Here is a 13,692-nt window from a genome sequence, read left to right on the forward strand (position 1 = left end):
TGCTATGTTAATGTTGATATCATGAGGCAAGTGTTTTGTTTTTATTGAGTTTTCTAAAGAAATGAAAATAATTTTCTCTGGTGAAGAAGGAAGGCGCATTGTGCTTGGGATATAAGTGGCATCAAAGGAATTATATTTACTCTTATTGTGAATTGTATGAGTTGATGTTATTTTGGAATCCCAAGCATGTGCTTTATGAAAGCAACACACACAAAATGCTGAAGGAACTCAGCAGGCCGTGCAGCTTCTATGGAAAAAAAGTACAGTCGACGTTTTGGGCCGAAGCCCATCGGCAGGATTGGAAGAACCCGTCGGAACCACCATGTGCTTTATTATCTCTGCCACGATGGTAATCAGGAAATTGAAATCTATTTGTTGTTGACTTCTTTACATTTTGCTAAACTAAATGCCCTCAGGAAAGTGAGAGCTACTGCTTGTCTCATTCTTAGATTGTGCCAAGAATGTTCAAAATTGCTAAACTAGTTTATGCAATCAATGCATCTTTAAGAAATGATAACTTATTTATCATGCTGCTACTTTGTGAAACAAACAATTGCGGTTATGGTGCCCAAGATAGCATGTGCAGTAATGTTGTCTCAAATACCTGTTTAAGTGAGGTATTAAATAACGGATTTTGCAAAATTTGTTCTGTGTGCTTAAGAATATGCGTGGTGACTATGGAATATGGCAAAATGGCTGGTAGTTTTACAGTGCAAAACTGAATTGTGCAATGCAACTTGTAATTACAGTATTTAAAGAAAAGTCCGGCGAAGTAACTATCGGGGCTGTACTCTGCAAGTTAATCGTGCTTGCCGCTCCCGGACTGACCGGATCCGAGTGCGGCTGCGCGCAGGCAGACCGTTAAGTGTCAGCCGGAGAGCGGAGTGAGGACGGTCGCGGGGCGGCTCGGAGCTGGAGGGTGCGGGCTGGGTTGGGTGGGGTCCTTCCCGTGGCTGGGAGTCAGGGCTACCGTGAGGTGGCCGTCTTGATTTCGCGTCTGTGTGTGCGGTTTCCGTTCTTCGTACGGTGGGCCCCAGTGGTCGGCCGGCTGGTGGGGTCGGTCGCCATGGGCAACCGTGGGATGGAGGAGCTCATCCCCATGGTCAACCGCCTGCAAGATGCCTTCTCCGCCGTCGGCCAGAGCTGCAAGCTGGACCTGCCGCAGATCGCGGTGGTGGGCGGGCAGAGCTCCGGCAAGAGCTCGGTGCTGGAAAGTTTCGTTGGCAGGTGAGGAACCAGGCACGGTGGTGGGGAACGTGTATTTGGGGGAGAGGGGTGGGTGGTGAGTGATTAATCCGCATGCGCGCAAAGTTTGGTGGAATCTTGCTGTGCGCTTTTTGCTCCTCCCCTAAATGCTCCCAATCCAGAATTCCACAACTGCGGAGCGCTTTGGGATACGACTAGAAAGGGAAAGACTGCAAGAAACGCAATCTTCTTTACCAGTTCTTTCGGGGATCCGTGTAGGATGAGTGTGTATGTGTGGTTGATGCTGGCTCAGGAGCCCAAGGGACAATTTCTGATCCATATCTCACGATGATTTCTTGTCTCTCTGTTTTAAGTTTAAGATCGCCATTCGGCTCACATGACTGGGTGTCTTAAGTATTAGTATTTATTGTGGATGTCGTAATTGCTGCTAGAAAATGAATGGTTTGGTGCCCTCTTCTCTCAAAGAGGAAAATCCCATGGTACCAGCAGTCTCCAGATTATTGAGGGGCCGTTCTTGAGAACTTATCACAATTTCCCCCCAGGTCAAAACGAGCAATTTCAACGGGAGTCGATTAATATAAACATTTTTATTCTCTTTTGTGTGATGATACAGAATTGGAATGCTCCACATCCATCGGCTGGTTACATATATACATTTTTTTGAAGACTGGTTGCCTTTCCAATTAACTAACTGCTACACTTTTCCATAATTCTTGTGGATGTTTCCATTCCTGTTACGAACTTTCCCATGAAAAAAATTCTGTAAATATTTAAGGGAGGATTTGTGTAAAGTTGGATTCGGCAGTCACGGCTTCTGTAAGTATGATAGAGCATGGTACAGTATTGTACCAACATTTGTCATGAAGTAGTGGTGTGATGCTATTGATCTTTTGACATGTTTAGCACTTTAAATTTGTGTATTCCATATCTTCATGATTTATATTTTACAGTTTTTACTCCATTTTATGTGGAATATTACAGAATAATTTTTAAAAGTTCACTGTTAGGATTAAGTGTTGAATGGGTTGTCACCAGCCCATTTCTCACGTTGATGCTCTTTGGTGTGTTCCTGCTACTGCTTATAAGGAGTTTGTATGTTCTCCGCATGGGTTTCCCATGGGTGCTCCGGTTTACTCCCACATTCCAAAAACCTACTGGTTGGTAGGTTAATTGGTCATTGTGAATTTTCCCATGATTCGGCTGGGATTAAATCGGGGGATTGCTGGGTGGTGCTGCTTGAAGGGATGAAAGGGCCTACTCCATGCTGTATGTCAAAAAAATAAAATAAAGCGAAATCAGATGCTTTACAAGTGCATTTAGAAATGCAGTCAGCAACAGTTCAAGATTCTGATACAGGTCCTTAACCGGAAACATCACAGATACTGGCTGACCCACTCTTCCAGCAGTTTTATTTTGCCTCCAGGTTATATCATCTGCAGTCTTTTATGTCAACAGTTCATACACTTGTGGCATTTCCTTGAGCTGGAATTTTCCAGAGCATAGATGTTTCATGACATGTCCCTTAAATTATCCTTCAGCATTTCCATTTAAATTCATTAAAGTGTGAATTGGTTGTGAATGACTTGAGGTAACAGAGCATTTGCAATTGTAGTGAACAATGGGCCAAACAATGAACCAGGGAATTATAAGAATTAAGTGAACAGACCGAAGAGCTGAGGGAGAAGGGGAAGGAGGTGATAAATTCAGATGCAGAAAAAAGGTTAATAATTTTGAAGTCTGACGTTTTAAAATCTGCAAACTGAAACAACTAAGGAATGACTCCATGCTAATTGTTTACTTCATAGGTCAGCAAGATTGTTTGATATTTTTTTAAAAAAAACTCTACTTTTAATGCATTTGTGATTTTAGTCACTAGATTTGATTTTATGTTGTGATGAGTTGAGTGGGCAATTAATATGGAAATCTTAACAATTTCATGAGTGAAGTGCTATGATTTGCTGTTAGAAACATAGAAATAGAAAACCTACAGCATAATACAGGCCCTTCAGCCCACAATCCTGTGCGGAACGTGTACTTACTTTAGAAATTACCTAGGGTTACCCATAGCCTTCTATTTTTCTAAGCTCCATGTACCTACCCAGGAGTCGCTTATCCGCCTCCACCACCATTGCCGGCAACCTATTCCACACACTCACCACTCTGTTATTAAAAAAAGACTTAACCCTCATATCTCCTCTGTACCTACTTCCAAGCACCTTAAAACTGTGCCCTCTCCTGTTAGCCATTTCAGCCCTGGGAGAAAAGCCTCTGACTATCCACACAAGTCAATGCCTCTCATCATCTTATACACCTCTAACAAGTCACCCTCTGTCGCTCCAAGGAGAAAAGGCCATGTTCACTCAACCTATTCTCATAAAGCATGCTCCCCAATCCAGGCAACATCCTTGTAAATCTCCTCTGCACCTTTTCTATAGTTTCCACATCCTTCTTGTAGTGAGGTGACCAGAACTGACCACAGTACTCCAAGTGCGGTCTGACCAGGGTCTTATATACCTGTAACAGTACCTCTTGGCTCTTGAATTCAATCCCACGGTTGAAGAAGGCCAGTGCACCATATGCGTTCTTAACCACACAGTCAACCTGTGCAACACCTTTGGGTGTCCTATGGGCTTGGAGCCCAATATCCCTCTGATCCTCCACACTGCCAAGAGTCTTACCATTAATACTATATTCTACCATAATATCTGGCCTACCAAAAAGAACCGCCTCACACTTATCTGGGTTAAACTTCATCTGCCACTTCTCAACCCAGTTTTGCATTCTATTGATGTCCCGCTGTAACCTCTGACAGCCCTCCACACTATCCACAACACCCCCAACTTTTGTCATCAGCAAAGTTGCTAACACATCCCTCTACTTCCTCATCCAGGTCATTTATAAAAATAACAAAGAGAAGGGGTCCCAGAACAGATCCCTGAGGCGCACCATCGGTCACTGACCTCCATGCAGAATATGACTAGTCTACAACCACACTTTGCCTTCTGTGGGCATGCCAATTCTGGATCCAAGCAAGGTCCCCTTGGATCACATGCCCCCTTACTTTCTCAATGAGCCTTGCATGGGGTACCTTATCAAATGCCTTGCTGAAATCCATATACACTACATCTACTATTCTACCTTCATCAATGTGTTTAGCCACATCCTCAAAAAATTCAATTGGGCTCGTAAGGCAAAACCTGCCTTTGACAAAGCCATGCTGACTATTCCTAATCATATTATGCCTTTCCAAATGTTCATAAATCCTGCCTCTCAGGATCTTTTCCATCAACTTACCAACCACTGAAGTAAGACTCACTGGACTATAATTTCCTGGGCTATCTCTACTCCCTTTCTTGAATAAGGGAATAACGTCTGCAATCCTCCAATCCTTGGAACCTCTTCCATCCCCATTGATGATGCAAAGATCATCGCCAGAGGCTCAGCAATCTTCTCCCTTGCCTCCCACAGTAGCTTGGGGTACATCTCGCCCAGTCCCGGAGACTTACTTAACTTGATGCTTCCCAAAAGCTGCAGCGCATCCTGTTCCTTAATGTCTATATGCTCAAGCTTTTCAGTCCGCTGTAAGCCATCGCTATGATCACTAAGATCCTTTTCTGTGGTGAATACTGAAGCAAAGTATTCATTAAATACCTCTGCTATCTCCTCCGGTTCCATACACACTTTTCCACTGTCACACTTCATTGGTCCTATTCTCTCACGTTTTATCCTCTTGCTCTTCACATACCTGTTCAATGCTTTGGGGTTTTCCTTAATCCTGTCTGCCAAGGCCTTCTCATGGCCCCTTCTGGATCTCCTAATTTCATTCTTAAACTCCTTCCTGCTAGCTTTATAATCTTCTAGATCTCTATCATTACCTAGTTTTTTTGAACCTTTCGTAAGCTTTTCTTTTCTTCTTGGCTAGATTTACAACAGCCTGTGTACATCACAGTTCCTGTACCCTACCATCCTTTCCTTGTCTCATTGGAATGTACCTATGCAGAATGCCACACAAATATCCCCTGAACATTTGCCATATTTCTGCAGTACATTTCCCTGAGAACATCTGTTCCCAATTTATACTTCCAAGTTCTTGCCTGATAGTCTCTTATTTCCCCTTACTCCAATTAAACACTTTCCTAGCTTGTATGTTCCTATCCCTCTCCAATACTATGGTAAAGGAGATAGAATTGTGATCACTATCTCCAAAATGAGCTCTCACTGAGAAACCTGACACCTGATGAGGTTCATTTCCCAATACCAGATCAAGTACAGCCTCTCCTCTTGTTGTCTTATCTATATATTGTGTCAGGAAACCTTCCTGAACACATATAACAAGCTCCACCCCATTGAAACCCCTTGCTCACGGGGAGATGCCAGTCAATATTGAGAAGTTAAAATCTCCCACCTCGATAGCCCTGTTATTATTACACCTTTCAGGAATCTGTCTCCCTATCTGCTCCTTGATGTCCCTGTTACTATTGGGTGGTCTGTAGAAAACACCCAGTAGAATTATTGACCCATTCCTGTTTCTAACTTCCACCCACAGAGACTCAGTAGACAATCCCTGCATGATTCCTCCTTTTCTGCAGCCGTGACACTATCTCTGATCAGCAGTGCTAAGCCCCCACCTCTTTTGCCTTCCTCCCTGTCCTTTCTGAAACATCTAAAGCCTGGCACTGGAAGTAACCATTCCTGCCCCTGAGCCGTCCAAGTCTCTGTAAGGGCCACAATATCATAGCTCCGAGTGCTCAGCCATGCTCTAAACTCATCCGCTTTGTTCATGATGCTTCTTGCATTGTTCACAGGCTTTAATGCCATTGGCAAATTTGCACATTCATTGTTCCCATGCTATTATTTCCTTGCAACAAATTCTAATCCGGATTTCAGAAAGTTCAAATATTTAAAAAAATGCAATGAAACACAAATCAGAAAACTTAGTTTTAAAGGATAAGGGAAAAATTAGCTTTGGGGAATCTTGCAGTATTACATGTATAGAAACAGGCCCAGTGATCTACGTTGTCCACAGTGACAAGTATCCATATAGGCAAATACTGTTTTTATTCCTTCTCCTATTTTCAACTCCCCTCAGTTAGTTAGATCTTTCTTTTCTCATAGGGTTCTCTGGGTTTAATCTTTTGTGTTAATATCACAATATATGCAGTCCTTCTAATTAAGATACTTCCATGGTATTATTCAGTGGAGTTTCAGAGTTTAGACCCAGTGACAATGAAAGACTGGTAATTGCAAGTCTGGATAGTGCATGGCTTATTGGGGAATCTACAAATGATAGTGTTCAAAGGTGTGTATTGCTCTTGTTATCTTTCTGACATGGACCACAGGCTTGAGAGGTGTTCTGCGTGTAAGTACAGTGTATTCTTTGGATGATACTTACCAGTCTTTGTGCAGTGGTAGTATGAATTCAGTGTTTAGTGTGGTTACTGGGGTGCTCAGACCTTGATTTCATCAATCATGTCGACGAATGGAGTATTCTGACATGTTTCTGATTTTTGTCCTGTGGATAGTAGACTGTCATTGGAGTGTCAGCGAGTGAGTCATGACCATTGGATATCCAGATCTCATCTACTCTCAGAGGCATAGCATTTATGTGGTTTGTCCAGCTGAGTTTCTGGTCAATGGTGACCCCCAGGATATTGATTTAAAAATTATATACAAGAATATATACAGGTGTCCCCCGCTTTTCGAAGGTTCGCTTTATGTGTTACGTACCCCGTAACTGGGTTGCCAAACCAGCAGAAATGGATCACTCAGTTGGATTACTGGAACTAAGAAAGTTTTATTAAAGAAGTAAGCAACACAGTACTCTAATCAAAAGGATAATGAATACAACAATTCAGCAATGATAAACACACATGTACACAGAAACTAGGATAATAGGATCAATCAAGCTCTATCGTCGTCTAGGGGTAAATGACCAGTTTCAAAGTGACGCAAAGTTCAGTTCAGTTGAGTTGAGTTCAGTTCACAGTAATCACTGCCGTGGGAGAGAGAGAGAGAAAGCGAATGAATATTCAAAAACGGCTACCACACAGACCTTCGATATTCCTCGCAGTCAGCTTTCGGGCGAGCCCCTTGTAATGTCTTCTGAGGTCACCGACTGTGACCCCTCCATTCCTCTACAGTGAACCTGGCACCCAGGCAAGGGCGGACACACACACCAGCTTCTCGCCGATCATTCCTTTCCACCCTGTGCGTCTATGGCTTGGTCCCGCGACCAGCCCTCCAAAACTTTCACCGACTTGTGGGAGGCGCACCGCTTCCAGGGTCTCGTTACCTCGTGGTGTCGTGTGTGTCTTGCCTTAGCGAACCTGTCCCTTTTTATTCCCCTGCTGGGGTATCGCCTGTCCATCACTTCAAACAGTTCAGGGTTCAAAGAGGAGCCGGTCTTGACAGCTCTCCTGTCTCTTCATTAACATCTCCAAATGCTGCTCCATTGTTTTCCTTATCTCTCTTTCTCCTGAAGACAGGTGGCAGACCAACTGCTGATCCCACTGGTGCCAGCACAGGACAGTTAACATCTTAGTCTATGTGTACTTTCGTCACATATGAAACCTCACTGTTATGAAAGACCTACATTAGTACCCTGTTTTCGCTTTCAGAAGGTGTTTTAACTGTTATGGAAAAAAAGCGGCGCGCGATAAAAGACAGTGCACGCCCCGAGCAGCCGCTCTTCCCGGATTCGGAACGGCATTGCATTAACACGTGCCTGTAAGCAGCCGTTTGCAAGATGAGTGCTATGGTATCGGAAAAGCCTAAAAGAGCTCTTAAGGGTGTTACACTTAGCGTAAAACTAGACATAATTAAGCATTTCGATCGTGGTGAACGAAGTAAGGACAAAGTGAGTTTGGCTTGTGGAAGCTGACGAACATGATGTTGAAGAGGTTTTGGCATCCCACGACCAAGAACTGACAGATGAAGAGCCGATGCAATTGGAAGAAAAAAGGATAACAATCGAAACTGAATGAGTAATGATAAAGTACGACTTTAATTTTGAAAGGGTACGTCGGTTTAGGGGATATTTGCAGGATGGTTTGAGTCCTTACCAAGAACTGTGTGATAGAAAAATGCGCGCAGCTCAACAGTCAAGGAAGCCTAGCCACAGCAGACGACGAACCTCAACCTTCGACATCAAGGCGAGCAGTCATAGGAGAAGATGAGCTGCCTGCTCTAATGGAAACAGACGACGAGATGACACCTCAGTGTCCCACCACCCTAACCCCCGGGCCTCGGACAGATACCGATTCATGGAGAATGCAAAGGCAGCCGGGAGGCACACAGCACATCTTTAAGAAAAAAGCCGAAATAAACATGCTAATTAATTAGGTGCCGCCGACACATAATTGTCAGCCCAGATCAGAGACGATGCAATCGGAAATCGGCACTGATCTGGGCTGACAATTACATGCCGGGCGGCACCTAATTAATTAGCATGTTTGTTTCGGCTTTTTTCTTAAAGATGTGCTGTGTGCCTCCCGGCTACCGCTGCACCCCTGCATGCTTCGCGGCAATGTATCGCTCGGTGGCCTGGAGGGTGGGGTCCACTGCACCACTCAGTCTAACTCACCATCATCCGTGTGCTCGGCGCTGTCTTCCCGATTCCGCTAAGTGATACTACACTGTACATGCATTATTTCTACTTCATATAGGCTGTGTATTTTTACATGTTATTTGGTATGATTTGGCAGCTTCATAGCTTAAAGGTTACTGGAGAGCACTTGCGCCGTGTTGATGCCAACAGCGCTTGCGTGAGGTTTTCTGCCAATGGCGCTTGCGTGAGATTTTCGCTACGGAGAGCAGTTCAGTAGTGATTGTGGAAAAGTATTTCTACTTTATATAGGCTGTGTATTTACATATCATTCCTGCTTTTACTATATGTTACTGTTATTTTAGGTTTTATATGTTATTTGGCATGATTTGGTAGGTTATTTTTGGGTCTGCGAACGTTCATAAAATTTTCCCTTGTAAATAAATGGTAATTGCTTCTTCGCTTTACGACATTTCGGCTTACGAACCGTTTCATAGGAACGCTGTACCTTCGGATGGCGGGGGAAACCTGTAATGCTTTTTCATTCTTTACATTCATAGTCTATGTTTTTAGTACTGCTCTATTACGTTCTTACACACTAATAGCACTGGTGCCACTCGTGTGGTCCTCTGAGGTGGTACACTACTATAAACATTGAGGGGCTTCCTCACCAACCTGACCCCTCCCTCTCCAGTAGCAGAAGAACCTCACACTGTGGTCCTTTTCTACCAATATACTTTTTTTAGACTCTGGTGATAATATCATTATATATCTATAATAGTTGTTTAGATCTTCTGTTAGATGTAGTCAATACCTAGTAATTTTGTGGTATGAGTATTATTTGCTCCATTAATCTCTGCCCATTGTCTCAGTTTTACAGTGTACAGACATGCATTGCTTTTGTTGAGCCATTGTGAATTGAAATTTAGGTTATGAAATCAACAGCAAATATACCTACTTCTGACTGTATAATGGAGGGAGGGTCATTGATGACACAGCTGAAAATGATTGGGCAAAGGACATTGCCCTAAGCAACTTCTGCATGATGTCTTGTGACCGGAACTATTACTTCCCTGCAGCCGCAAATCTTCCTTTGCCTGCGAAGTGATTCGTGATCTTTTATTTCTTTGGTCCATTAATGACCATTTCCTGCTGATTGGATGGTTTAGAAAAAGTGGTTTCCAGCATTTCTGCTGACTAGTTATTCATTGATTTGCAAAGTATTTTTATGGAGCTGGCTGTGATTTATCATGATCAAAATTAGCCATCCCATCCAGAGAGAGCTTGTACTTTGCTAATGTTTGAATCAAATGCAGTCTCAAATTGCCTTCAGAAATGACTGGCTGCATGAACTTTGGACTATTCAAGTTGGTCTTGCATCTCTCTGTTCACAATTGCACTAGTGTTGTTCAGTTATGCCTGCTGTTTTTCTGAATGCTGCTGTATGTAATACAAACCAGTCTACATCTTGCTGTGTTACTTTTGCACAATTTCTTCTGCCTTGTGTGTCAAATTTGTTTGCATATTATTGATGGATATGAATAGAACACATCTCAAAAGATTTGATACTTTAATTGTTTGGAATTGCAGGGAATGAATTTTCAGCCATGAAACTGTCACTAAATAGTGAGATCAGTTGCATGCATGTTAAAATTTCCAACTTGCTCTCAGATTCTATCTGAAACCACAAACTCCATCTTGTCACTGTTGGTTGTGGACACAGACTATTAACTCTGCAATGTAGTTTGACATTTTGTGAGCTGGGCAGCATCAGAACATTCTTATAATTCCAGTATTGAATTTGTCAGTTTGAAGTGTCACGTTCACTGCGATGGGTTAAAGAACCAGCAGAAATGGAAAACACTTTGGAGTCCAGTATCGCTATTAACTAATATTATTTATTAGTAACTATGCAATACAGTAATATAAAATGCAGATAAATCAAACTCGTTAGCAATGATTATATATAAGTGTGGAATATATATGAAAACCAGGCTTGTTCAAGTCTAGGGGTAAATAGATAGACTTACGATGATGAGTAAAGTTCAGGTCAGTTCATGGTATTGAATTGAGTCATGATGGGGAGAGAGAGAGGGGGAGAAATTTTAGTCTTCAGGTGAGCTGTCGCTGTTGATCTTCCTGTTGTCCTCCGAAATCCTTTAAAAGTCACTGACTGTGACTTCAACAAAGGGGATCGTTTTTCTGTGGTGGAATCATCAACCCAGGCAAGGGTGGACACATGGACAACTCCCCACCAGTCACTCCTTTTTCTCACTGCAAGAGCCACTGATCGATCCTCCAAAAACCCTCTTTTTCTGTGGGCACAACAAAGCTTATTCAGTGTCCAAAAACATGTGCTGCAGGTCTATCATCTGACCTATTTATCTCACCGTACTGAGTACCAACTGTCATTCAAATAACTCCTCCCATCTCTTGTCTGTGTAAGAATGCACTAGCAGACCATGTCCTTGGGAAGTATAAACACACTCCAGAGAAACTATAACATCGACTGTCTATCAAATAACGCCACCCTTGGTCACCATAGCGACTTACGAGCTGCTTGGTGCCCTCTCTCTCCAACCCAGCAGAAATCCAAAAGTTAGTCTTCGTCTCGCTTTCTCTCTCTTTTCAAAACAAGATGTGGATGTTAAATACCTCTCTCTCTCTTTTCAAAAGCACAGTTCATAGGGGTAATTCAGGACCCCGTCACAGAAGAAAATGAATATGCCACAAGTTGTGAGCCAGTTGTGTCTGTTATATGTTAATATACACACAATTGCAAAGTACATACCTTAGAACTTCATTATATGATCTATTATGGTTTATCCAGAAGGTGACATTGCTTGTCACTATCTTGGACACTTTGTTTCGAAATGTACCTGGCATTTGATGACTGCTTTTGAATAGTGTTCAGTAAATCACTACATTAAGCACAGTAGAACACTGTCCAGAAGAAATGATTGCAGATTTTTGAAGTCACCCATTTATAGTGATACAATTATTTTGAATCTTTTATTTATAACATTTATAGCGAAAGATACGGTGAAGTGCGTCATTAGTGTCACCAACTAACACAACCTAAGGATGTGCTGGGGCAGCTTTCAAGTACCAATATAGTCAACCCGCAATGCTTAGAACAGCAGGAGCAGGAATATCATTTCTCCCTCCTATGCACACAGACAGTCCTCCAACTTCAGGACAGGCTGTTTCCAGTCTCAAGTAAATTGGCGGACATTGGGCCTTGACATCGGATCAACCTTTGGATCTTGGTATCTACCTTAGGACTTGCCGATAATGAAGACCCTGTACTCCAGGCCTCAAACTTCAAGCTTACAGATAACTGGGATCCCTTACACTAGGCTTTCAACCCTGGTCTTGCAACCCGAGTACCTTAGTGGAAACCAGCCCTTATGCCGCCTGTCCGCATGGAACTCTGATTCTGGAACCCACCGATGACTCACTGAGATGGGGTGGCCATCAACCCTCACCCTCATTCTGGTCTGCCAGCTGGCCATTCTACGTTGGATATCCTTTGTTCCACGTCCATGTTGCTGGCCTTTGAATGTGGAGTGAGCCCGAGATTCTGGTCTGACCTCCCCATATCCCTTTCCCTAAACCTACCCTGATGTCTAACTCCATCTCTCTGAACCAAAAACAACCCCTATAAACTTAAAAATCAACTAAGTCTGAGCCATGACCTCGATGGAGACCACAACTTGGTGACATCTTGATCTGCAGCAGATGCGGTTAACTTTGTCATTTGCAGACTCATAAGGCAGTGTGCATACAGAATCTAATTTTATAAGTTCTTTTAAGTAATAATGTCATTTTTTTGTTAACTCCTTGACCACAGTGTTGTCCAGTTTCAACAACCTCAAACTTGAGTACACCCAGTGTTCACTGAAACCCTGGATACGAAGGTTATTTGGGATTCGCCTTTGATGCCAGTTTGGTTTCAGCTTTAGGTTTAATATTTTGATGGCAGTCTGATTTTTAAATGAAAATTGGCTCATCAGTTCCAACTGTGCACTAACATCACATTGCATGCTGTACAAAACTACTTTACTTCACTGGCATGTCATTTTTTGGAATGTTGCCTTGTACAATCTAAAACATTAACAGAGCAGTTTTTTTGCCACTGCACCATCCTGTGTTCTGTAACTGCAATGCTGCTTTAACAGGAAAGTTATGTGTTAACAACTGTCAAAGGGAATGCAAGACTGTTGACTATCTAATTGAGTCATTCAAATCACATCTGTGTAATATTTAACTGTCAGCATCAAGAACTTATTTTTTATACATCCCTTTCGGTGCCTCTTATCATGTCTTTAACATTTTAAGCTCAAGTCCAAAATCACTGAATCATGCTTATGCATTGTCTATAGAATTTAAATGCTGAGTTTGCTTTCTTCTGTTACACCTATTGCATAAACATGCAGATTATGCTTTTCCTTTTCCAAATTGAAGTTCTGTTCATAACATAGAGTATTTGGGAGAGGCTGCATTGGTAAGTTATATTTTATACTTCAATACAGTGTGCAAAACTGGTTGGTGTTGGCAAATAGCCAGGGTTTGTTTGGAAAGCATATTTTACTCCCCTCTTTACTGCCTTATTTTAAATTATGTGTACGATAAAACTGATAATCTGGCACACGTGCTATTTTAGTGCTGGACTGACTGATTTTTCTGGACTATTGAAGGTGGTTCATAAACCAGTTTTTTTTATTGTGTTGCAGAGTATAATAATAAAATTCTTTTTGCACTTGTTGAGCCTTGAGGAAATGTGGAAACGCAGGTGAGGTGTGTCTTGGAGGAATACGGGCATGGGATCTCTGAGATCACTGGAGAATGCAGGAACTGTTGAGTTCTGGGGTATTGTGGAAACATCAGATGCCGAACCATTAGGATTTCCAAATGGTCAGATGGTGGATTATCAGAGCTCT

General features: G+C 42.5%; 1 protein-coding gene across 6 annotated transcripts in view; it reads left to right on the plus strand.

Moving 5' to 3' along the window:
• Positions 1-985: 985 nt before the first annotated feature.
• Positions 986-13,692, plus strand: part of LOC140206105 (dynamin-2-like) — a 240,816-nt gene continuing 228,109 nt past the window's right edge. For 4 of the 6 annotated variants that reach the window (XM_072274265.1, XM_072274266.1, XM_072274268.1 and 1 more), the window contains exon 1: positions 986-1,227. In XM_072274265.1, coding sequence (XP_072130366.1) covers positions 1,067-1,227 — 161 coding nt within the window. In that variant the 5' untranslated portion in view covers positions 986-1,066. The remainder of the gene's footprint in view (positions 1,228-13,692) is intronic. The other 2 variants (XM_072274262.1, XM_072274263.1) reach the window with 2 other exon arrangements.

The sequence above is a fragment of the Mobula birostris genome, chromosome 12 (genome assembly GCF_030028105.1).
Source record: "Mobula birostris isolate sMobBir1 chromosome 12, sMobBir1.hap1, whole genome shotgun sequence".
In the NCBI taxonomy this organism is placed as follows: Eukaryota; Metazoa; Chordata; class Chondrichthyes; order Myliobatiformes; family Myliobatidae; genus Mobula; species Mobula birostris.